We start from the raw sequence: 26,696 nt of genomic DNA, 5'->3' as shown, positions 1-26,696 counted from the left end.
AGCAAGTCCTGTATGAATATAGCTGAGGAGGACACTGGGTTGCAGGGGAGTAGAATAGACAGTATTACAGTTGATAAGGAGGATGTGCAGGATATTCTGGAGGGTCTGAAAATAGATAAATCCCCTGGTCCGGATGGGATTTATCCAAGGATTCTCTGGGAGGCAAGAGAAGTGATTGCAGAGCCTCTGGCTCTGATCTTCAGGTCGTCGTTGGCCTCTGGTATAGTACCAGAAGATTGGAGGTTAGCGAATGTTGTCCCATTGTTTAAGAAGGGGAACAGAGACTTCCCCGGGAATTATAGACCGGTGAGTCTCACTTCTGTTGTCGGCAAGATGTTGGAAAAAATTATAAGGGATAGGATTTATAGTTATTTGGAGAGTAATGAATTGATAGGTGATAGTCAGCATGGTTTTGTGGCAGGTAGGTCGTGCCTTACTAACCTTATTGAGTTTTTTGAGAAAGTGACCAAGGAGGTGGATGGGGGCAAGGCAGTGGACGTGGTATATATGGATTTTAGTAAGGCGTTTGATAAGGTTCACCATGGTAGGCTTCTGCAGAAAATGCAGATGTATGGGATTGGGGGTGATCTAGGAAATTGGATCAGGAATTGGCTAGCGGATAGGAAACAGAGGGTGGTGGTTGATAGTAAATATTCATCATGGAGTGCGGTTACAAGTGGTGTACCTCAGGGATCTGTTTTGGGGCCACTGCTGTTTGTAATATTTATTAATGATCTGGATGAGGGTATAGTTGGGTGGATTAGCAAATTTGCTGATGACACCAAAGTCGGTGGTGTGGTAGACAGTGAGGAAGGGTGTCGTAGTTTGCAGGAAGACTTAGACAGGTTGCAAAGTTGGGCCGAGAGGTGGCGGATGGAGTTTAATGCGGAGAAGTGTGAGGTAATTCACTTTGGTAGGAATAACAGATGTGTTGAGTATAGGGCTAACGGGAGGACTTTGAATAGTGTGGAGGAGCAGAGGGATCTAGGTGTATGTGTGCATAGATCCCTGAAAGTTGGGAATCAAGTAGATAAGGTTGTTAAGAAGGCATATGGTGTCTTGGTGTTTATTGGTAGGGGGATTGAATTTAGGAGTCGTAGCGTTATGTTGCAACTGTACACAACTCTGGTGCGGCCGCACTTGGAGTACTGTGTGCAGTTCTGGTCCCCACATTACAGGAAGGATGTGGAGGCTTTGGAGAGGGTGCAGAGGAGGTTTACCAGGATGTTGCCTGGTATGGAGGGGAGATCCTATGAGGAGAGGCTGAGGGATTTGGGATTGTTTTCGCTGGAAAGGCGGCGGCTAAGAGGGGATCTTATTGAAACATATAAGATGATTAGAGGTTTAGATAGGGTGGATAGTGATAGCCTTTTTCCTCTGATGGAGAAATCCAGCACGAGGGGGCATGGCTTTAAATTGAGGGGGGGTAGTTATAGAACCGATGTCAGGGGTAGGTTCTTTACCCAGAGGGTGGTGAGGGATTGGAATGCCCTGCCAGCATCAGTTGTAAATGCGCCTAGTTTGGGGGCGTTTAAGAGATCCGTAGATAGGTTCATGGACGAAAAGAAATTGGTTTAGGTTGGAGGGTCACAGTTTTTTTTTTTAACTGGTCGGTGCAACATCGTGGGCCGAAGGGCCTGTTCTGCGCTGTAATGTTCTATGTTCTATGTTCTATGTATGACCAAATGACGACTTGAACTTCCATCTCTCAGAGTACACCACATATATCATTTAGTTTGAAATCTAAACTATCCACCTTGACTCTGGACAATTGTATAAAACCGGTGATAGCAAATCAGCAGTCAGTTTTAGATCCTTCCTGATTTTTTTATTTCCATGAAGTCGATGCTATTGGACGAAGCGATTGTCATGTTGGCAAATCTGAAGGTGAAAGAAATTCTATTGGCTGGGTTTTATAATCAGCGCCAGAGCAATGGTGCACCTTGCTGTCCTCAAAGAAAACCAATCACAAAGATTTCGCAATGCCGGAGGCACAGACTTTGCCTTTCCCGGCGGTAGTTTGAATCTGGCACCAAAGGATTTCCCAGCATCCCGCAGCAATGATGTCAACACAAGCAGGGGAAGCAGCCAATCACATTGACGTATCCTCAGACAGCAAAGCAGCAGGTTAAAAGCACTGAGTCGCTTCACTTTTAATTTAACATTTCAGATAGAAGTTAAACAAGCTTGAAAAAAGTTACTATGTGTAATTTGCTCGTACAGGTCTTAAGTAGCGGCTGAAAAAAGAGAAATGCTTTGGAAGCTTTCTGTCTTCCACTCGTCTGGACAGACTCAAGAATACCAGTTGTAAAGGGAACAACAATTTATACTGCATGAGAAGAGAGTGCTAATTGGTTGGCAAGTGGACTCTGATTGGTAGAGGTGTTGCCATGGAGAATGTACCAGGGAACAGTTAACTGCCAGGCTTTTGTTTAAATTCAAACCAGGCAGGTCAACTCTGATCAGTCTGTGTGTCCTGATGAGTACAAGATGAAAAACTTTGACAGCATGGGCGGGATTTTACGGCCTCGCTCAAGCGAGACCGGAAATTCCCGCCCGAGGCCAAGGGACATTTCCGTTGTCCGCCCCCTCGCCTGCTCCAATTCTGTGACGGGCAGGGTGGTAGAATTCCAGCACATGTCTCTTTTTCAGCAATATGCGTAGTTTCTGACCTCGGTGGAGAAATTTACATTCAATGAAAATAAAGTTAGGTTTCCAGGGCCAGTGAGGGTGTTTAGCAGCAATCATAAAGTTACTGTGCCATTAAGAACCCAGTTACATCTCCTCAATAATGTGTGAATATTTAAAGGGTTTTCACAGTGTAACAGAGTAAGAGTGTAAGTTTGCAGAGATCTCCCATTGACTGCAGTCTCGGGGACCTCAACAGCACCATCTGACAAAGCATAAAATCACTGACAATGACATCTGGATCTCCATGTCGTTCTGCACATGGGAGAGGCTGCAATGTCGCTGTCATTTTCAATGGAGTAATAACGGGGAATACTGACAATTTTGATATCACTGCCACCACAAAATCTGGGTCTAAGGAAACCGAAAGCTGAGGCATTGACAAATTCCTATTCCTGCTTATATCCTTCACAGTTTGGGTACAGATGCTCGGGCTAACAGTTCTTAAAACATCAACTTACCTTTCCTACTTACCTATGCTGAAATCATAGAATCTCTGCAGTGCAGAAGGAGGCCATTCGGCCCATCGAGTCTGCACCGACACTCTGACAGCAAGTCCTCTCCCCCTACCCTATCCCTGTAACCCCACACATTTTAACATGGCTAATCCATCCAATTTACACATCTTGGGACATTAAGGGGCAATTTAGCATGGCCCACCTAACCTGCTCATCTTTGGGCTGTGGGAGGAAACCGGAGCACCCGGAGGAAACCCACGCAGACACGGGGAGGACGTGCAAACTCCACACAGTCACCCAAGGCCGGAATTGAGCCCGGGTCCCTGGTGCGGTCTGGTGCAGTGCTAACCATAAGACCATAAGATATAGGAGCAGCATTAGGCCATTCAGCCCATCAAGTCTGCTCTGCCATTCAATCATGGCTGATTTGATTCTCATCCCCATTCTCCTGCCTTCTCCCCATAACCCTTGATCCCCTTATTGATCAAGAACCTATCTATCTCTGTCGTAAAGACACTCAATGACCTGGCCTCCACAACCCTCTGTGGCAATGAGTTCCACAGATTCATCACCCTCTGGCTGAAGAAATTCCTCCTCATCTGTTTTGAAGGAGCCTCCCTTCACTCTGAGGTTGTGCCCTCGAGTTCTAGTCTCTCCCATTAGTAGAAACATCCTCTCCACGTCCACTCTATCCAGGCCTCTCAGTATTCTGTAAGTTTCAATTAGATCGCCCCTCATCCTTCTAAACTCCAACGAGTACAGACCCAGACTCCTCAACCACTCCTCATATGACAAACCCTTCATTCCTGGGACCATTCTTGTGAGCCTCCTCTGGACCCCTTCCAAGGCTAGCACATCCTTCCTTAGGTATGGGGCCCAAAGCTACTCACAATATTCCAAATGGGATCTGACCAGAGCTTCATGCAGCCTCAGCAGTACATCCCTGCTTTTGTATTCTAGCCCTCTAGAAATGAATGCTAACATTGCATTTGCCTTCCTAACTGCCGACTGAACCTGCACATTGACCTTAAGAGAATCTTGAACCAGGACTCACAAGTCCCTTTGTGCCTCAGATTTCCGAAGCCTTTCACCATTTAGAAAATAGGCTGTGCCTCAAACCTCTGAAAGGTCTGCTTATAATTCAAGCACATTGATTTTTTACAGGCATCAGATATGTTAGTACTCGGGTAAATGTCTTTGTAACTTTCACGCGGAGAGATTGCTGACAGGGTGTGCTCTATTTCGTGAACTTTTGACTCCTATTTGAAAGCAACATTATCTGCTTTTCAGTGCATCGAGGTTCATTCAAATAACAATGCAGGCTGTTTGGGTTCTCAAACACTTATTTAAAGAGCCTCGTTTTTTCTGTTTGACATGAGTCAGAATTTGCTTGTTAATTCTTTAATCTACAACTGTTCCATGCTGGTATCTTTCAAACCCATGACCCGTGACGCCTCTGCAAGTTCCCCTCCAAGCCCCACACCATCCTGACTTGGAAATATATCACCATTCCTTCACTGTCACTGGATCAAATCCTGGATTTTCACAGCATCTTCATTCCAGTGTGAATGTAAGCCTACTTGTGACTAATAAATAAAACAAAAAAAAAAGCTGGAACTCCCTCCCGAACATGGAGGAGGCCATTCGGCCCTTCGAGCCTGTTCCACCATTCATTTTGATCATGGCTGATCATCAAATTCAATATCCTGATCCACCCTTCCCCCCCCCCCCCCCATATCCCTTGATCCCTTTAGCCCCAAGAGCTATATCTAATTTCTTCTTGAAATCAGACACATTTTGGCCTCAACCACTTTTGGTGGGAGTGAATTCCACGCATTCACCACCCTCTGGGTGAAGAAATTTCTCCTCCCCTCAATTCTAAAAGGTTTACCCCTTATCCTCAAACTATGACCCCCTAGTTCTGGACTCCCCCACCATCGGGAACATTCTTTCTGAATCTACCCTGTCTAACACTGTTAGAATTTTCTAAGTTTCCATGAGATCCCTTCTCACTGTTCTAAGCTCCATTGAATACAATCCTAACTGACATAGTCTCTCTTCATATGACAGACCTGCCATCCCAGGAATGAGTCTGGTAAACCTTCACTGTACTCCCTCTATAGCAAGGACATATAACCCTGTGGGTGTACCTACACCACATGGGCTGCAGCGTTCAAGACGGCAGCTCATCACCACTTTCTCAAGGGCACTTAGGGATAGGCAACAAATACTGGTCTAGCCAGTGATGCCCTTATCCCGTGAACAAATTTTTAAAAACCTGTTTATTAAGTGAAACACAGTAAGAAGTCTCACAACACCAGGTTAAAGTCCAACAGGTTTATTTGGTAGCAAATACCATAAGCTTTCGGAGCGCTGGTTCAAATCTTGTTCCAGAGTTCAGCATGTACAATATTCCAGACTGACGCTCCTGTTCAGTGCTGGGGGACGGCGCGGTGGCACAGTGGTCAGCACTGCTGCCTCACAGCGCCTGGGACCCGGGTTCGATTTGGGTCACTGTCTGTGTGGAGTTTGCACGTTCTCCCTGTGTCTGCGTGGGTTTCCTCCGGGTGCTCAGGTTTCCTCCCACAGTCTGAACGATGTGCTGGTTAGGTGCATCGGCCGTGCTAAATTCTCCCTCAGTGTACCCCGAACAGGTGCCGGAGCGTGGTGACTAGGGGATTTTCACAGTAACTTCATTGCAGTGTTAATGTAAGCCTACTTGTGACACTAATAAATACATTTTAAACTTAAACTTTAATGGCAGAGATAATTGGCTGGAATTCTGGGCGGCACGGTGGCACAGTGGTTAGCAATGCTGTCTCACAGTGCCAGGGACCTGGGCTCGATACCCAGCCTTGGGTCCGTGTGGAGTCTGCACGTTCTCCCCGTGTCTGCGTGGGTTTCCTCTGGGGCTCCAGTTTCCTCCCACAGTCCAAAGATGTGCGGGATAGGTTGGTTGGCCAGGATAAATTGCCCCTTAATGTCCCAGGATGTGTAGGTTAGAATGATTAGCGGGGTAAATATGTGGGGTTATGGGAATAGGGCCTGGGGTGGGATTGTTGTCGGTGCAGACTCGATGGGCTGAATGGCCTCCTTCTGCACTGTAGGGATTCTATGATTCTATGAATTCTCCGGCAGTTCAGGCCCCATCGCCACTGCCAGCGAGAACGGAGAATCTGACGCTCAGCCAGATCTTCATTCACTGCAGCGGGGCTGGAAAATCCCAGCCACGGGCAAGGTCAGAGGAACTGTCTTTCAGTCTGAAGCCCCATCAGCCCCAGGAGGAAGAGGTCACTGTTTGAAGGGGGGCTGGGGTTCTGACTGTTGTGTGGTAACATTTATTACTGAAACTTTTAAACGAAAGCAAAATTCTGCAGATGCTGGAAATCTGAGATAAAAGCAGAAAACGCTGGTTAAACTCGGCAGGTCTGGCAGCATCTGTGGAGAGAGAAACAGTAGATGTTTCGAGTCCGTATGACTGGTCTTCTGAGCTGAAGAGGGATAGAAATGTGTTGAATGATATGGTGGAGGAAGAGGGTGGAAGAGATGGTACAGAATAGACGGTCTGGGATGGATCGGAGATAAGGAGAGATTGACAAAGATGTCATGGACAAAGTACGCGTTAATAGTAGCATGAAGGACTGCAGAAGGTGCTAAAAGACTTGGTTTTTATCTCGTTGCTGTGTGTGCTAATTGCCTGCCGCATTCCCTACCTCACGGTAGTGGCCACAGTTCTAAAGTATTTCAGTGGCAGTAAACTGCTTCAGGAGATCCAGAGATTGTGAACTGTGCCAGAGAAATGCAAATTCCTTCATTTTGCCGGCGTCCTGTGGCTCTCAGACCGTTCCAAAGTTGCGATGGGACTTTTACAGAACATTCCCCATCAGTGACATCACCAAGAAGCAGGCCCTGGGTCAAAAGTTGGGTTCCAACATTGAGTTACTAAAACAATTACGGGAGACCATTGTATTCTTCCCACAAAATGGGAGGGCTGTGGGGGGGATACTTTGAACAGAATGCAACTGCCCCAAGCTACCGTCTCCTTGGTTTATGTATTGATGATATTAACTGCAATATTTGAGGCAAATCATTCATTAATCTGCTGATGGATGGTTGTGTTTAGGGTTGGATAACATGACGATTTTCCACTTCAGCCAACCTGGCACATGCTGGAAGTTCATATGTCAATGTTGTACACTCGGTGGTGACGTTCATGAGGGGTCATAGGTTCAAGGTGAGGGGGGGGAGGTTTAACACGGATATCAGAAGGACGTATTTTACACAGAGGGTGGTGGGGGCCTGGAATGCGCTGCCGGGCAAGGTGGTGGAGGCGGACACACTGGGAACGTTTAAGACTTATCTAGATAGCCACATGAACGGAGTGGGAATGGAGGTGATGCGCATCAATTGGACACGAGGCACGAAGCTTCGGTAAAAGAAGGCTTTTATTAACTAACAATGGAACTATCAGAACTTTAACACACTATCCCAGACTGAAGAGGTCCAGCCCGAGCAGGGGGTCTTATACCTCTCCCAGGAGGCGGAGCCCGACTGGGATGTGCCACAACAGTAACAACCACAGGTGTATCAATCCCACCCTAGCCCAACAACAACATTAGAACAACCCAACAACAACATTAGAACAATCCCACAGTGGGAACCAACGATGGTTCACCACAGGAGGGATACAAAAGAATGGTCTAGTTTGGACCAGGGAGCGGCGCGGGCTTGGAGGGCCGAAGGGCCTGTTCCTGTGCTGTATTGTTCTTTGTTCTTTGTACACCCCAAAACTCTGGAGTTCCTGCCCATTGGTTTGAAATGTTGGGATGAGGCTGGGTTGAGAATTCCTTCCTCTGGGATGCAGACATGTGCCAAGAGAGTTTTTTTTAACCGGAGGGTACAGTCTCAGTATAAAGGGGCGCTAATTTAAGATTGAGATGAGGAGGAATTTCTTCTTTCAGCGTTGTAAGTCTTTGGAACTCCTTGCCTCGGTGGGGGCAGAGTCCTTGTGTATATTTAAGGCTGAGATGGATAGATTTTTGATCAGTAAGGGAATCAAGGGTTACGGGGAAAGGGCTGGAAGGTGAATGTGAGGAATGTCGGATCAGCCATGATGGGGCGGCACGGTGGCACAGTGGTTAGCACTGCTGCCTCACAGCGCTAGGGACCCGGGTTCGATTCCCAGCTTGGGACACTGTCTGTGTGGAGTTTGCACTTTCTCCCCGTGTCTGCGTGGGTTTCCTCCGGGTGCTCCGGTTTCCACCCACAGTCTGAAAGGCATTCTGGTTAGGTGCATTGACCCCAACAGGCGTCGGACTGTGGTGACTAGGGGAATTTCACAGTAACTTAATTGCAGTGTTAATGTAAGCCTTACTTGTGACTATTAAATAAACTTTAAATAAACATGGGGCGGCATGGTGGCACAGTGGTGAGCACTGTTGCCTCACAGCGCCAGGGTCTCAGGTTCAATTCCGGCCTCGGGTCACAGTCTGTGTGGAGTTTGCACATTCTCCCCGTGTCTACGTGGGTTTCCTCCGGGTGCTCCGGTTTCCTCCCACAAGTCCAAAGATGTGCGGGTTAGGTGGATTGGCCATGCTAAATTGACCCTAGTGTCAGGGGGATTAGCAGGGGTAAATGCTCGGGGTCGCGGGGATAGGGCCTGGGTGGGATTGTGGTCAGTGCAGACCCGATGGGCCGAATGGCCTCCTTCTGCACTGTAGGGATTCTATGATCTGAAGCATACTGTTCTATGATTTAACTTTATCCTATTGAACGGCGAAGCAGACTCAAGGGGCCTACACTTGTTCCCGTTTCTTATAGTTTTAGGAGCATAAAACTCCCCAGATATTCCTTTGTGTGAGTTCCAAATGATATTTTAAGGCTTGTTTTACTTTATTGGACATCAACGATATTTTCTAATCCCTATTTACTGAATTTCACCCGATTGCCAGCTTACATTTGAGGTTTTTTTTTCCCAGCGGGCACTTCTTTGTGTTGGAACGTAGCCAAGCATTACAGCACAAGAATGCCTGAGCTCCGAGTCCACACAGAGCCCTGCCAGAGGTTGTGGAAAACTGAGCAGTTTCCTTCTCCCAGGGTGGAACATTTCAGACAGAACATGGTCAGGTTTTCTCAGCTGTATTAGCGAAGGGTCGGTGCCACACCACCAGCACTCCCACGGGGTAATAACCTCATTATGATTTTTAAAAATTAATTCAAGGGATGTTGACGTCACTGGCTGGGCCCGTATTAATTGCCCATCCCTAATTTCCCTTGAACTTGCACCCTGCCACGGCAACCTCTGCAAGACGTGCCGGATCATCGACATGGATACCACTGTCACACGTGAGAACACCACCCACCAGGTACACGGTACATACTCTTGCGACTCGGCCAACATTGTCTACCTCCTACGCTGCAGGAAAGGATGTCCCGAGGCGTGGTGCATCGGCGAGACCATGCAGACGCCACGACAACGGATGAAGGGACACCGCGCGACCGTCGGCAGGCAGGAGTGTTCTCTCCCAGTCGGGGGGCACTTCAGCGGTCACGGGCATTCAGCCTCTGATCTTTGGATAAGCGTTCTCCAAGGCGGCCTTCATGACACGACAGCGCAGAGTCGCTGAGCAGAAACTGATAGCCAAGTTCCGCACACATGAGGATGGCCTCAACCGGGACCTTGGATTCATGTCACACTACATGTAACCCCCACCTGCCTGGGTTTGCAAAATCCTACTAACTGTCCTGGCTTGAACAATTCAGACCTCTTTAACCTGTGTTTAATCCTCTCTCCACTCGCACTGTCTGTACCTGTAAAGACTTGATTACCTGTAAAGACTCGCATTCCAACCATTGTCTTGTAGTTGTGTCTTTGCCCATATATGCCGTGCTTGTGAACCCACCTCTCCACTCACCCGATGAAGGCGCAGCGCTCCGAAAGCTCGTGATTCCAAATAAACCTGTTGGACTTTAACCTGGTGTTGTGAGACCTCTTATTGTTCCCTTGAACTGAGTAACATGCTAGGCCATTTCAGAGGGCATTTAAGATTGCTGTGGTTCTGGAGTCACATGTAGGCCAGACCAGGTAAGGACGGTAGATTTCCTTCCCTAAAGGGCATTAGTGAACCTTTATGAGGTGGAGGGCTGTTGTAGGCTGCAAAGAGATATAGATAGGATGCAGAGCTGGGCTGAAAAATGGCAAATGGAGTTTAACCCTGACAAATGCGAGGTGATTCATTTTGGTAGGACAAATTTAAATGTGGATTACAGGGTCAAAGGTAGGGTTCTGAAGAATGTGGAGGAACAGAGAGATCTTGGGGTTCATATCCATAGATCTCTGAAGGTTGCCACTCAAGTGGATAGAGCCGTGAAGAAAGCCTATCGTGTGTTGGCGTTCATTAACAGGGGGTTTGAGTTTAAGAGCCGTGGGGTTATGCTGCAACTGCACAGGACCTTGGTGAGACCACATTTGGAATATTGTGTGCAGTTCTGGTCACCTCACTACAAGAAGGATGTGGAGACACTGGAAAGAGTGCAAAGGAGATTTACCAGGATGCTGCCTGGTTTGGAGGGTAGGTCTTATGAGGAAAGGTTGAGGGAACTTGGGCTTTTCTCTTTGGAGCGGAGGAGGTTGAGAGGAGACTTGATAGAGGTTTATAAGATGATGAGGGGGATAGATAGAGTGAACGTTCAAAGACTATTTCCTCGGGTGAATGGAGCGGTAACTAAGGGGCATAACTATAGGGTTCATGGTGGGAGATATAGGAAGGATGTCCGAGGTAGGTTCCTTACTCAGAGAGTGGTTGGGGTGTGGAATGGACTGCCTGCAGGGATAGTGGAGTCAGAAACTTTAGGAACATTTAAGAAGCTATTGGATAGGCACATGGAGTACTTTGGGATGATAGGGAGGAAATAGCTTGATCTGGGATTCAGACAAAGCTCGGCACAACATCGTGGGCCGAATGGCATGTTCTGAGCTGTACTGTTCTATGTTCTATGAACCAGCTGAGTTTTTACGACAATGGTTTCATGGTTATCATTAGACTTTTAATTCCAGATTATTGTTGAATTCTAATCTCACCATCTGCCATGGTGGGATTCGAACCAGGGTTCCCAGAACGTTACCGTGGGTCTCTGGATGACTAGTCCAGTGACGATATCACTACGCCATTGTCTTCCAATTTTTTTTAATATAGCATATCTTCACACGCAGACTGTATTTTCCCCTTTGGGGAACAGTGGGGGAACTGCTGGAAAAATTCCTGCGCTGATTATCACGTTGAACCATGTTGAGCGACTCTTCCAAGGCCAACAAGTGTTTCCATTGGACTCAAACCTGGAGCTTCTAGTCCAGTACTAGGGATGATACTGATGCGCGATGAATCCACTCGGGAGGCTAGATCGTACCCGGGAATAAAGGCTTTTATTCGCAACAAGAATAGAGCATTCTGCTTAACAATACAATGATGTGGAGATGCCGGCGTTGGACTGGGGTAAACACAGTAAGAAGTTTAACAACACCAGGTTAAAGTCCAACAGGTTTATTTGGTAGCAAAAGCCACACACACAAAAGCAGGTGTGGCTTTTGCTACCAAATAAACCTGTTGGACTTTAACCTGGTGTTGTTAAACTTCTTACTAACAATACAATCCCAGACTAAAGGGTCACAAGGAAGTGCAGTGACCTTTATACTCCTATAGGAAGGCGGAGCCAACCGGAGTGTACCACAGAACAATGCTAACAGGTGGAACACCCCAACCCTAACCCCAACAGTAACAAGAGTAACATATGTACAAGTACCCATAGTGATAACCATCTATGGTTCAGTACCCATAGTGGTAACCATCTATGGTTCACCACAGATACCCACTGCACAACAAAGCTCCTATTATGTGGTGGGTTCTAACCTGTTGTACCATATACGTAATGGACTGAGACCCCAAAATTCTACATCAAATCAGGTTCTTGAGGATAATCCAGCTCCCTCCATGGCTGCCTCTGTTCAGACCATCAAACTTGACACAAGGAGAGTGATCAACCACGGGTGCATCCCGATCAGAATGGATTGGTAACACATAGGGACTCTCCAGAGGTGTTGGCAGAAGCTCAGTGATAGCACATTTACCTCTGAGCACCCAGGGTTCAGGTCCTGGGCTGACATCCTGCTGCGGTGCTGAGGAGATACATCACTGTTAAAGGCACCGTCTTTCAAATAACCAGTCACGTTGAGGCCCGGCCGCCCTCTCAGGTGGAAGAATGGCACTATTTGACGAGAACCACGTGTGTTTCCCTGCTGTCCTGGCCAATATCTGTCCTTCGGCCATTATCACTAACACTGATTATTTGGTCATTACCTCATGACTGTGTTGGGAGTTTGCTGCCATATTTCCTAAGCTTCAAAAAGTACGTCATTGGCTGCAAAGCACTTTGGTGACACGTTGAGATTAAGGTGAAAAGCACCAGGTAAATAGTTCTTCCACGAAGGAAGATGAATTTGCATTTTGGTGGATCGAACCAGGGCAGGACTTGTTCAGTTAATGGTAGGGTGTTGGGGAGAGTTATAGAACAAAGAGATCGAGGGGTACAGGTTCATAGCTCCTTGTAAGTGGAGTCATGGGTGGACAGGGTGGTGAAGAAGGCATTCAGCATGCTTGGCTTCATAGGTCAGAACATTGAATATAGGAGTTGGGGCGTCTTGTTGAAGTTGTACAAGACATTGGTAAGGCCACACTTGGAATACTGTGTACAGTTCTGGTCACCCCATTATAGAATAGATAATATTGAACTAGAAAGAGTGCAGAAAAGATTTACTACGATGCTACTGGAACTTGATGGTTTGGGTTATAAGGAAAGGCTGGTACTTTTTTTCCTGGAGTGTCGGAGACTTAGGGGTAATCTTTTGAGGTCTATAAACTAATGAGGGGCACAGATAGGGTAGATAGTCAATATCTTTTCCCAATGGTAGGGGAGTCTAAAACTAGAGGGCATAGGTTTAAGGTGAGAGGGGAGAGATACAAAAGGGTCCAGAGGGGCAATTTTTTCACACAGAGGGTGATGAGTGTCTGGAACAAGCTGCCAGAGGTAGTAGTAGAGGCGGGTTCACTTTTGTCTTTTAAAACGCATTTAGACAGTTACATGGGTAAGATGGGTATAGAGGGATATGGGCCAAACACGGGCAATTGGGACGAGCTTAATGGTAAAAACTGGGCAGCATGGACATGCTATAAACCTCTATGATGTGGAGATGCCGGCGTTGGACTTTAACCTGCTGTTGTGAGACTTCTTACTGTAAACTCTATGACTTGAGTTTAAGAAGATTGGTTTGAAATTCCCAGTCTAACTGTGACGTGCATGATCTTCATTTCACTGTGTGTGAGGAGTTCCTTTGCTCTCTTCTGATTCTTTCTGTGTTTGTCTTTCAGGGTACATTCCCAGCTATCTGGAGAAGGATGAACCCTGTGTAGTTTGTGGCGATAAGGCGACAGGATACCATTACCGCTGCATCACATGTGAAGGCTGTAAGGTGAGGATGGAGGCCGGTGAATCCCACTTTACTCAGCTGAATATTCAACCTGTCTTTAACAAAGAGCCCAGGATGTGCACCTCACACATTCACATCTGCAATTTCTCCCTATTCTCCCCTGCAGTTTACTCAGCTGTACAGCCCAGTCAAACTCCAAGCAATGCACCTGTCCACACTTTTTTTCCAAAGACCACCCCTATGCAATAGAATCAGTTCCTTCTTTGGCAATCTCTCACACAGGCTAACATTCTTCTCACAGGAATCTAGAGAGCGTTGGCAGGTGGTTCAATCTTAGTAGCACTGCAGGAAAGTAGACCCTTCCCTCAGCTTGCTTCCAGCATGGAAATGGTAGCATCATGGTTAAGTCACTAGACTAGTCATTCAGTATCATGAGTTCAAATCTCACCACAGCAACTGGGGAATTCAAATTCAGCTGATTAAATCCAACTCGAATATCAAGCTAGTATCAGTAATAGTCACCGGGAAGCTCCAACCTCATCTGCAGCTGGGATTCTCCAGTGCCGCTGCAATGGATGGCATTTTGGTTGGATGCCAAATTCTCCATTCTTGCTGCCAGCTGCAGCGGGTTGGAGCCAACCTTTACACAGTCTCACACTTATTCACAGAGATAGACATTATAAACATACACCTCCTGACTCAGTTACCCAATTCTTTCGATCAGGGGGGATTTTGTGCTCTTTCGACGCAAGCGCAAATAGCAACGTAAGCGCAAAATCCCACGAGAGTTGGGAAACATGATTCTCACCAGCGAGATCGCAATGCCCGTATTTCCCTGCCCATTGCCGGTGATGTAACGAGATTCCCGCCCACAAAGGATGGGGGGGGGGGCTCATTTGGCATATATTTTAACAAATGTATATCTAATTAAAGTCACATGATGCCCCCCTCACTGAATATTCCCATCGGCCAGGTTTACGGCTGCAATATCGGAATGGGAATCAGTTGAGGCGCCAATGTAAGTATAGCCCCTTGGGGAGAGACGGGCATGGGAGCCTTGCCCCTGACACAGGTTGGTATCGGCCCCTCGGAATGCCATCCTGGCAGTGCCAACTAGTGCCAGGTTGGCAGTGCCAGGTTGGCAGTGCCAGGTTGGCAGTGCCGGGGTGGGTCTTCTGAGGAGCCCCATGGAGGGGGCTACTCCTTGTGTGTGTTGAGTGGGACAGCTAATGCATGTGGGAGAGGGAGGGCAGTGCCCGATACTTGTGTTGTTTGGCGGGGAGGGGGAAAGCCCTAATTATGGGTGGCACAGTGGTTAGCACTGCTACCTCAGAGTGCCAGGGACCCAGGTACGATTCCCGGCTTGGGTCACTGTCTGTGTGGAGTCTGCACGTTCTCCCTGTGTCTGCGGGGGTTTCCTCCGGGTGCTCTGGTTTCCTCCCACAGTCCGAAAGGCGTGCTGGTTAGGTGCATTGGCCGTGCTAAATTCTCCCTCAATGTTACCCGAACAGGCACCAGAGTGTGGCGACTGGGGGATTTTCACAGTAACTTCATTGTAGTGTTAATGTAAGCCTGCTTGTAACAAATAAATAAAAGTTTTAATTTATTCTGTGGTTGGGGGTAGGGGGAGCCCCTGATTATTGTGGTGGGGGGGGGGGGGGGGGGAACCTGATACCTCCATGGTGGGGGGAGGAGGGGCTACTGCGATGCTTGTAGGGGAGGGTCTTCTATGTCTGTGGGGGGCAGAAGTATAATTTTAACGCAGATCAGGGTGCCCTTTGAAGATGGCCAACATCACATGAATGAATAAAAAAAGTTAACTTTTAATAAGTGCCGTTTTGTTTCTGGGAAGTTGCGTGCCTGAGCTTGGGAACAGGGCGGGTGAAATTCATTAACATCTTTCACTGTAGCAACAAGAGAAGGTCATCTTGCTGCCGGAGGCTTGTTCCACAATTCAATTCGACCGTGGCTGATCTGTGCCTTAGCCCCGACTACCTGCTTTGATTCCGTCACTCTCAAGACCCTTGCTTAGCAAAAATAATTGAGTCACTCAGTCTTGCCGCAACTTGCTTTGTGATTAGCGCTGGGGATGGAAGGCTGAACAATAAAAGCCCAAATTATTATAATAACATTGGAGAGACTGGGATCAGTGACATTGTAAATTGCACAGAGAAGGGAATTGCAAAGCTGAGAGGCACAACAGAAATTATGTAACTCAAATTACAAACCTCATTATCTTCACAATTACATGCCATCTGATGAATGTGATACTAATTTGTTACCAATTTATTGGTAACACTCAAATGAGAGGCTCCTTTTTTCGAACATGCTAATTAAACAAGGAATTGCACAGATTGAGTCATTAAAATTAAGAAAAAAATCTAAATTACTCTCATGGCATTTCCAGAAACAATTAGAGGCATTTGAATTAATAATTGAACCAGAAATATGGTTGCGGTGTCTGTATCAATGCAGATGATGCAGGGCTAAGATGCCTATTGTCGCTGCAATTAATGGGGATGTACAGACTCACTGAACTCAGAAGGTTCACCCCTCCCCAACCTCCACGCACCCCCTTGATGTTTCTTAAAGTGGAAGTTGAGATTTGCGAGAGTGATTTTTTTTTAAACTCAGACCCATGCACGGTGGCACAGTGGTTAGCACTGTTGCCTCACAGGACCAGGGGATCTGGGTTCGATTTCCCGGCTTGGGTGACTGTCTGTCTGTGCGAAGTCTGCGCGTTCTCCCTGTGTCTGCGTGGGTTTCCTCCGGGTGCTCTGGCTCTCTGTGCCCCGTTTGAGAGCAGATTTCCACTCCATCTGACGAAGGAGCAGCGCTCTGAAAGCTAGTGGCGTTTGCTACCAAATAAACCTGTTGGACTTTAACCTGGTGTTGTTAGACTCCTTACTGTGTTTCTCCCACAGTCCAAAGATGTGCTGGTTAGGGGGATTAGCCATGCTAAATTGCCCCTTTGTGTCCCAAGATGTGTAGGTTAGGTGCACTGGCCATGCCAAATACTCTCTCAGTGTACCCGAACAGGCGCCGGAGTGTGGTGACTGGGGGATTTTCACAGTAACTTCAGTGCGGTGTTAATGTAAGCCTACTTGCGACACGAATAAATAAACTAATAAGATTCAACTACATCGAGTTAAAATCATGCCCATTGTTACCGGACTTGTAAGCCAAAGAATCTTTGCAAAACTGGAATTTAAAACTAGTCCCTGTGGAAGTAATGTTGTCAGGTTGTTGCCAAAGCTCATCTGTTCTGTAATGGAAATAAGACATCAAACAGCCTTCCGATTTGCTGTCGCACCTTCCGGCACTTAGACAGAAAGTCAGAGTCTACATCGACCCCCCCCGACCCACCGCTTAACCTTTCGATCAGCTACTGCGTTCCGGAAGACCTCACCCTTAAACTTCTTTTCTCTCTTCTCCGGTTTCTTTTTAGGGTTTCTTCAGGAGAACAATCCAGAAAAACCTGCACCCCGCCTATTCCTGCAAATACGACGGCTGCTGCGTGATCGACAAAATCACCAGGAACCAATGCCAACTCTGCCGGTTCAAGAAATGTACGGCCGTCGGCATGGCGATGGACTGTAAGAGCCTCTGTTTGCGTATTTCCAGCCTCTCGTGGCGTTGTCTTACTGCTTGTCGCGCCCTTGAACAAAATGGAGGCGGAGTATTGTCGCATCTCCCTTCAGTCGAAGGAAGTCACCATGCATGTGCTTTAGGGCCGGCCTACCCACACCTCGAGCCAAATCTAACCTTTCCCTTTCTTGCTAACACATGGCAGTTGCTGAGGTGAACAGCAGAGACACATTTAAGGGGAATGTGGATAAACGCATGACGGGGGGGGCGGAAGGAATACAGGGAATACGCTCATAGTGTCCGATAAAGAGAGCTCGGAGCACTAGGTGTGCCAAATGATCTGTTTCTGTATTGCGCGGCCTGTGTAATTTTTCTCTCTCTCTCTCTCCGCCCACCCCTCCTCAACGCCCCAGTTTCTCATCACTTTCTTATTTCTTTCCTGAATATTGTTGCTCTTGTTCACCAAAATTTCCCGAGTATACTTCTTCCTAAAGCCTTGCTGAGTTCAAATTCATCCCCACCACACCGTCTCCATGGTAACTCACTTGTTCCCAGAAGCCCTTGGCTGCGCTGAAGTCTCGCCCAATATTTGATTTGATTTGATTTATTTATCGTCACGTGTACTGGGATACGGTGGAAAGTATCGTTTCTTGCGCGCTATGCGTGCAAAAACATACCGTTCATAGAATGCATAGGGGTGAAGGAAAGGAAAAGGTGCAGGGTATCATAGTGGATAGAGCCGTGAAGAAGGCCTATAATGTGTTGGCGTTCATTAACAGGGGGTTGGAGTTTAAGAGCCGTTGGGTTATGCTGCAACTGTACAGGACCTTGGTGAGACCACATTTGGAATATTGTGTGCAGTTCTGGTCACCTCACTACAAGAAGGATGTGGAGACACTGGAAAGAGTGCAAAGGAGATTTACCAGGATGCTGCCTGGTTTGGAGGGTAGGTCTTATGAGGAAAGGTTGAGGGAACTTGGGCTTTTCTCTTTGGAGCGGAGGAGGTTGAGAGGAGACTTGATAGAGGTTTATAAGATGATGAGGGGGATAGATAGAGTGAACGTTCAAAGACTATTTCCTCGGGTGAATGGAGCGGTAACTAGGGGGCATAACTATAGGGTTCATGGTGGGAGATATAGGAAGGATGTCCGAGATGGGGTTTTTACTCAGAAAGTGGTTGGGGTGTGGAATGGACTGCCTGCAGGGATAGTGGAGTCAGACACTTTAGGAACATTTAAGAAGCTATTGGATAGGCACATGGAGTACTTCGGGATGATAGGGAGGAAATAGCTTGATCTGGGTTTCAGACAAAGCTCGGCACAACATCGTGGGCCGAATGGCCTGTTCTGTGCTGTACTGTTCTATGTTCTATAGAATGAGAGTAAAAGGTGGAATTAGAGGGTATGCGGGCGACAGCTCGCAAGAAATTGCCTCGCTCCTGCCACAACTTCCTCGGATTGGCAAACGGCCACCCCGTGCCCACTTAGTTGCGCCAGGTTTCTTCCAGGCCTGCCTCAGGCCGGGTGAGATCCAGGCGGAGCACTTGTCCCCGAGGCCCAGTGTTGAAGTCTAATAGACTCGGAGTGAGCCTCCTGTTTTACTGCACCAGCTGCCGTAAAGCAGGTACGTTGAAAGATCTGATTGGAAGTGACAGGCCAGGGACAGCCTAAAGTAAGTGGATAGGATTTGGGGGGGTAAGGGGGGGGTCGGAGGTCATTGGGGGGGGGTGTTTGGCATTGTGGGGGGGGCGTGGGGGGTGGCGGACATTGGGTGGGGGTCAGTAGGCCAGTAGGGGAGGGAGACATTGATTTGATTTGATTTGGTTTGATTTATTATTGTCATATGTATTAGTATACAGTGAAAAGTATTGTTTCTTGCACGCCATACAGACAAAGCATACCGTTCATAGAGAAGGAAAGAAGAGAGTGCAGAATGTAGTGTTACAGTCATAGCTAGGGTGTAGAGAAAGATCAGTGTAATGCGAAGTAGGTCCATTCAAAAGTATGACAGCAGCAGGGACGAGGCTGTTCTTGAGTTGGTTGGTACGTGACCTCAGACTTTTGTATCTTTTTCCTGATGGAAGAAGGTGGAAGAGAGAATGTCCGGGGTGCGTGGGGTCCTTATGCTGGCTGCTTCGCCGAGGCAGCGGGAAGTGTAGACAGAGTCATCAGGGTGGTGGGGGTCAGGTCGGGAGAGGGTCTGGTCGGGGAGGTGGTGTCCTGCCTGGTCGAGGGGTTAAGTCAGGTCAGGGGGGGTCCAGCCTGGTCGAGGGGTTAAGTCAGGTCAGGGGGGTCCAGCCTGGTCGAGGGGTTAAGTCAGGTCAGGGGAACAATGGAGTGGCTGGATATTGGAGATTGGGGTCGGACATCAGGGGTGGGTCTGGGAATAGCGTTGGTTTATCAGGGATGATTCCTGGGAGGTCGGGGTCTGGGGAGGAGACTTGTGTGGGGATCAGTCTGGATGTTTAAAACAGTTATGCAGAAGTTAGAAGAGGTTTTATTTTCTCTAACTTTTTGTGAGCAGCTATTAGTGTAACTCTGGCGGAGCCATTCGAAGTTAGTGATTGAAATCGCTTGGTCAGATGGTTCACAGCTCAGGGCAATTGTCCAGGGGAAAGTTAGCGCTTCTGGACAATTACCACACAAATACTTTCCTGGGAAGGTCCGAGAGATTCTTGATTAATAGGTTCTTGATTAATAATGGGTTCCAGGGTTATGGGGAAAAGGCAGGAGGATGGGAATGAGAAAAAAATCAGCCATGATTGAATGGCGGAGCAGACTCGATGGGCCGAGTGGCCTAATTCTGCTCCTATGTCTTATGGTCTTATGGGAGATTCCCCAGCGCATCTTTAGGATGTCCCCCAAATCCGACACTGGAGAAGCCGGAAGTCCATCATGCCGGTTAGTCATCCCTTCTTATCGCAGAGATTTAAAATCGAGCAACGATAGATTTTCTTCTTAATTCACCTCAAATTATTTCTGATTTGGCCTTGTCCTTCTTTATAGGTCTTGCCCTTCAGTGGGTCACTTAACCTTTTGGATAGATAGTGTACCTGGTTCAGATGAAAAGCAGAGCTTCCCCCTGCAGCTTCCAAGATGCCGTATTCCCTCCCAAATCCTTCCCTTCCACTCGCGATTAAATAAAAAATTATTCCACTAATATTAACAAATACCAATTGGGTAGCTGTATCAAAGAGCCAGAACAGACATTGTGGTGTTCAATTCTTATGTGCTCAGTTATCTGCGCCTGCTAACTGACCTCTGCTCACTATGTTTGATTGATTAGGCCTGGGTGTGGACTCAGAGCTAAAGTAACCACAGAAGCAAGCCTAGCTGGGATAAGCACAGTGCAGACATTTTGTGATTGCAGAGATACTTTGAAAATTGTAAACAAACTTGCTGCATGTTTAGAAACTTGTGGTATCTCTGCATTGCCCTGAGAAATATAAAATATTCAACACACATAACGGCCTCCTTCTGCCCTGTATCATTCTGTGCAGCATCGTTTGTATTTGTCCTGATTTCACTGGCATCATAAAGGAAGGATTAACCACTGACCTGAATCTGCTAATGTTACACTGCTGTTGCTACTGAAATTTGATTTATTATTGTCACATGTATTAACATACAACGAAAAGTATTGTTTCTTGCGCGCTACACAAACAAAGCATACCGTTCATAGAGAAGGAAAGGAGAGGGTGCAGAATGCAGTGTTACAGTCATAGCTAGGGTGTAGCGTAAGATCAGTTTAATATAAGTCCATTCAAAAGTCTGATGGCAACAGGGAAGAAACTGTTCTTGAATCGGTTGGGACGTGTCCTCAGACTTTTGTACCTTTTACCCGACGGAAGAAGGTGGAAGAGAGAATGTCCGGGGTGTGAGGGGTCCTTAATTATGCTGGTTGCTTTTCCGAGGCAGCGGGAAGTGTGGACAATGTCAGTGGATGGGAGGCTGGTTTGAGTGATGCACTGGGCTTCGTTCATGACCCTTTGTAGTTTATTGCGGTCTTGGGCAAATCCTGAGCACTGTACAGCCAAAGCATGCCGTTCATAGAGTACATAGGGGAGAAGGAAAGGAGAGGGTGCAGAGTGTAGTGTTACAGTCACAGATAGGGTGCAGAGAAAGATCAGCTTGATATATGGTAGGTCCATTCAAAAGTCTGATGGCAGCAGGGAAGATTTTTCTTTATAGTGCCCAAAAGAATGAGTTAACTTAGATGCCGTGACCTCTGAACTGTTGAACTAAATGTGACCTTCAATTAATGGCCAGAAGAATCTCTTGAGTAAACCTAATTAAAAGACATGCCAGTGCATAACACAGAAAATTTTAACGTATGGATAACACGTGCGGGAGAAATTTTGGCTGAAACATCTGGGTTGACTTGTATGGAAGGGACTGAATGAAAGGCAGACACGACTGAAGGTTTTACTTGGTGGAATAGCCGGGATATGTAACAGGATTGAAACAGAGTAGTGCCCAGTCCATGGGGAAAAATAACTTGTTCAAACGAAAATTATTGATAAAGACCCTACTCGAAATCTGCGTCTGTGCAGCTGAACCAAGTCATGCGGAGATGTGTGGATTGTCAGGTGGTTAAGAAGGAATATGGAAAAATTAGCCACTTGTGATAAGGATGTAGATTTGATCGGGCCTGCTCAGCCTGCGTTCCAACATCAGAAATGTAAAGTGCTTGAGTCCCTCATATTGGCCGGAATTTTCCGGCTGTTCACGCCCCGCCACCGCCGCCAGCGAGGGCGGAGAATTTGGCGCTCAGCCCAAATCTCCCTTCACTTTAACGGGACGGGAGAATCCCACTGGCGTGAATGGCCGGATAATTCCAGCCATAATCTCACAGGATTTTGTTTTAGGTACAGCTGTTAAGTGTATGTCTAAGTACTTAATAAATCTGATATTCTGTATTCTGTGGATTACGGGGATAGAACCTGGGTGGGATTGTGGTCGGTGCAGACTCGATGGGCCGAATGGCCTCCCTCTGCACTGTAGGGATTCTGTGATTCTATGATTTACAAACCCTACTGATTTGAGGAGTAAGTTGTCAGTCAGAGCAGACCCACCCCTCCTAACAGTATGAGCTTTCAGGGGAGATGGGTAGCACGGTGGCACAGTGGTTAGCACTGCTGCCTTACAGGACCCAGGATCCGGGTTCAATTCTGGTCTTGGGTCACTGTCTGCTTGGAGTTTGCATGTTCTCCCCGTGTCTGCGTGGGTTTCCTTCAGGTGCTCCGCTTTCCTCCCACACTCCAACGATGTGCCGGTTAGATGAATTGGCCGTGCTAAATTCTCCCTCAGTGCACCCGAACAGCCGCCGGAAAGTGGCAACTAGGGGATTTTCACAGTAACTTCATTACAGTGTTAATGTAAGCCTACTTGTGACTAATAAATAAAATAATAGTTAAAAGAGTCAACCACATTGGGTCTGGAGTCACATGTCGGCCAGACCAGGTAAGGATGGCAGATTTCCTTCCCTGAAGGATGCAAGTGAATCCCTGTCCCCAGAGTGTTAGCCTGGATCTCTGGTTTATCCGTCCATTAGCATTACCACGATGCCACCTTCTCCCTCATTCTCCGACACTTCCTTGAAGGTCGTGATGCGGGAGCTGGGGTGAGAACGTACTCCTGAAAACTGTTGCCAGCAAGGAAAGCTCAGACAAAAGGCTGTGGAGAAAACCTGCAGTTTGAAAGTCACGAGGTTGAACGTACAAACAGTTCAATGACTTGACTGTGGAAAAATAACAGGATAACGGCTTGTCTGATGAGCGCCAGTAAACCTCCCTGACTCAAAACTACAACTTCTGTCCGATAGATCAGCACCGTACACCAAAGCATCCGGCCTTCTGTCAGGCTGTCACACTTTAACCAGCTTGAGAAAGTCAGAGGCAAACCCACCCCCTCCCCCAATAAACCCCCCCTCCCCTCGTCCCCGCTACGTGGCATGAGCTCTCTTCGTGTGGACAACTTGACTTCCTCGGCTCAGGCAAATCCTTTCTTTTCCCAAGCCGATGTGAAGCTTGGAATGGGAATTTGTACGTGGGCCAGCTGCTGCTTGGCGGATGTGGTCGCACTTGTTATTTGCAAGAAAAATAAAAGCAAGAACTGAACTTTGGGACACTTGGTGCATGCAGATGCCCCTAATGCGGTGGGTACCCTGGACTGGAAAGGGTTCTGTCCACTGCTCAGCCTAATGCGAGGAAAGAAATACCTCAATTCAATTCCATTTAAAATACAGCCAGGGAAAGCATCAGCCTTTCAATCCTCTTTAGATAGGAGTTCCGCAGGACATTGCAAGCATTGCTAAGTGTTTGGAGCAGTATATAGGCTGTCTGACACGCTGCCAGAGTCACTCCCTTATGGGCCAAGATTGACTGCCAAAAGAATGCTCAAGGAAATCTCCCAGATGTAGATGTTATCAGAAAGACTTTCAAACGACAAAAGCTTCCACCGGTTACAGGATTCCACAGGGCAGGTTTTGTGCTGGAGGTGTTTCCATCTGGAGTCAGTCCAGTTGATCTTTAGACACAACATGCCAAAAGTACTCGGCAGGTCAAGCAGGATCTGTGGAAAGAGAAAGAAAAGTTAAAAAGTTTATTTATTGGCGTCACAAGTAGGCTTACATTAACACTGCAATGAAATTACTGTGAAAATCCTCTAGTCACCTGTTTGGGTACACTGAGGGAGAATTCAGCGTGGCCAATGCACCTAACCAGCACATCTTTCAGACTGTGGGAGGAAACCGGAGCACCCCGGAGGAAACCCACGCAGACATGGGGAGAACGTGCAGACTCCGCACAGACAGTGACCCGAGCCGGGAATCGAACCCCGGTCCCTGGCGCTGTGAGGCAGCAGCGTTAACCACCGAGCCACCGTGCCACCCTATGGTTAACAATTCAAGTCCATGATCTCTCACCAGAACTGGAAAATGTCACAGATGTTTAATTTTATTCATTCATGAGATCTGGCTGTCATTGGCTAGGCCAGCATTTATTGCCCATCCCGCGAGAAGGTGATGGTGAGCTGCTTTCTTGAATCGCTGCAGTCCCTGTGGTGTAGGTACACCAACAGTGCTGTGAGGGAGGGAATTTCAGGATTTTGACCCAGCGACAGTGAAGGAACGGTGATATATTTCCAAGTCAGGATTGTGTGTAGCTTGGAGGGAACTTCCAAATGATGGTGTTCCAAGTAGCCGCTGTCCTTGTCCTTCCAGATGGTAGAGGTTGTGGGCTTGGAAGGTGTTGCCGAAGGAGCCTTGGTGAGTTGCTGCAGTGCATCTTGTAGATGGTACACACTGCTGACGCTGGGCATCAGTGGCGGAGGGAGTGGGTGTTTGTGGATGGGATGTCAATCAAATGGCTGCTTTGTCCTGGATGGTGTTGAGCTTCTTGAGTGTTGTTGGAGCTGCACTCATCCAGGCAAGTGGGGAGTATTCTATCACACTCCTGACTTGTGCCTTGTAGACAGACTTTGGGGAGTGAGGAGGTGAGGTGGAAAATGCCACAGATGGAACCAATTTTAAGAGAATGCAGAGGCAGCAGGAGAGCAAAGAAGGAAAAGATCTCGGATAAGATGGAAAGTCGGAAGAGATTTAATGATCAGTCATTGCCAGCTGTTCGCAAAAAGTCATTCCTACGATCTCAATTGTTGAACACAATGTTGAGTCCTGAATGTTATCCTGGACTCTGATTGGCCCTCCAGCTTTGAGAGCCCGCCCTCCACACCCTTCATTGGGCAGGGAACGAGTGCCTTTGCCAATTAAGGGCACCCACGAGGAAATTAGAGCCCCATTGATTAAAGTGGATTCTGAATACAGGCTGGCGGGCCCCTGCAGAGAGGCCAGATTCAGGAGGGCAGGGAAGAAGTGAAAGACGCAGGCTTGGCGAGCTCTGTGGGTGTAGGCCTCCATTGGGTGCAGTGTGCCTGAATAGGAGGGAGCCCCTCCTTCAGCCCTTAAAAAGGCTGCCACCATGTGGCACGGACACATTGCCACTAACTGGCCACTTAAGGGCCTCAACTGGCGCAAGGGGGAGGGGGCAGCCTTCCTGATTATTCCGTTCCCCCACCCCCCCATTGCTGACAACGTATCAGTGGAGGTGGGTAGGCAACAGGCATGTCTCCGCTACCATGGTAACCATTTCCTCCAACTTGCCAGCCTGCTGCCAGGTGGGGCTGTAAACTTCCAACCTATTTTCTTTCAATAATATGGTGACCAGAAGGCCACGGACTACTCCGAGGATGGTTGGTAAAGATTTGACATACCTTCTCTACTTTTTAATTCAGTCCCTCTTGAAACAAACCCTAACTCTTGGCTTACTTTTGCTCTGGTCATATTGGCGTGGCTCGCAACGTTTAGTGATTTGTCCGTTCGTGCACCTCTGTGTCCCTGCTCCATCTAGATTTTTATTTTCCACGTGATGTGTAACCTCTTTACTTTGCGCCGGGGATGTCGGTGCTGCCTCATCGCTGGGTTTCATGGTGTTTCACCTCCTGTCACTGTCAGCGTGGGAAAGGCTGGGCCGAGGGAATGGCCGTGAACTGTTCTTATTTTCATCCCGATCCAGTGGTTCTGGACGACAATAAACGCATCGCCAAGAGGAAGCTGATCGAAGAGAACCGGGAGAAGCGGCGGCGAGATGAGGTAGTGAAGACGATGCAGAGCAGGCCGGAGCCTAGTGCCGAGGAATGGGAGCTCATCAGGGTTGCCATGGAGGCGCACATGACGACCAACGCACAGGGTAGCCACTGGAAGCAGAAAAGGAAATTTCTGGTAAGGCTTTCACGTCCACAATTACACGAATATTAAAACTAGCGCGACTTCGCTGGTCTAATGTTTGGTTTAGTTTTCGTTTATTTATTAAGTTTATTTAGTCTTTATTATTGTCACAAATAGGTTGACATTAACGCTGCAATGAAGTTACTGTGAAAATCCCCTAATTGCCACACTCCAGCGCCTGTTCGGGTTACACTGAGGGAGAATTTAGCATGGCCAATGCACGTCAGGGCCTGGGTGGGTTTGTTGTCGGTGCAGACTCGATGGGCCGAATGGCCTCCTTCTGCACTGTAGGGATTCTAAGATTCTTAACCTTCCATTCCTTTCAGGCAGCACGTCTCTCGGACTGTGGGAGGAAACCGGACCATCCGGAGGAAACCCACGCAGAGACGGGGAGAACATGCCGATTCCACACAGATAGTGACCCAAGCCGGGAATTGAACCCGGGTTCTTGGCGCTGTGAGGCAGCAGTGCTCACCGCTGTGCCACCGTGCCATCCCACACGCACCTTAGATTTCCAGGGGTCCGGTGAATATCGGATATTGAGGAGGGCTCAATTAAAGCCACGCACTTAATACAGGGACAGGGGAATTAGGAGCAGAAGTAGACAATTCAGCCTTTCAAGCCTGCTCCGCCATTCCATCAGATCATGGCTGATCTTTCCCTGGTCTCAAATTCACCTCTCCACCTTTATCCCTTTA

General features: G+C 47.7%; 1 protein-coding gene across 2 annotated transcripts in view; it reads left to right on the top strand.

Moving 5' to 3' along the window:
• The window catches only part of LOC144500724 (thyroid hormone receptor alpha-like), a 455,024-nt gene that overhangs the window by 403,485 nt on the left and 24,843 nt on the right, over positions 1–26,696 (top strand). For both annotated transcript variants that reach the window (XM_078224093.1, XM_078224094.1), the window contains 3 exons: positions 13,568–13,668; positions 17,075–17,222; positions 25,787–25,992. In XM_078224093.1, coding sequence (XP_078080219.1) covers positions 13,568–13,668; positions 17,075–17,222; positions 25,787–25,992 — 455 coding nt within the window. The remainder of the gene's footprint in view (positions 1–13,567; positions 13,669–17,074; positions 17,223–25,786; positions 25,993–26,696) is intronic.

The sequence above is a fragment of the Mustelus asterias genome, chromosome 11 (genome assembly GCF_964213995.1).
Source record: "Mustelus asterias chromosome 11, sMusAst1.hap1.1, whole genome shotgun sequence".
Taxonomy (NCBI): Eukaryota; Metazoa; Chordata; class Chondrichthyes; order Carcharhiniformes; family Triakidae; genus Mustelus; species Mustelus asterias.
The sequence above is the reverse complement of the archived record's forward strand: the minus strand, read 5'-3'. Positions and strand labels throughout refer to the sequence as shown.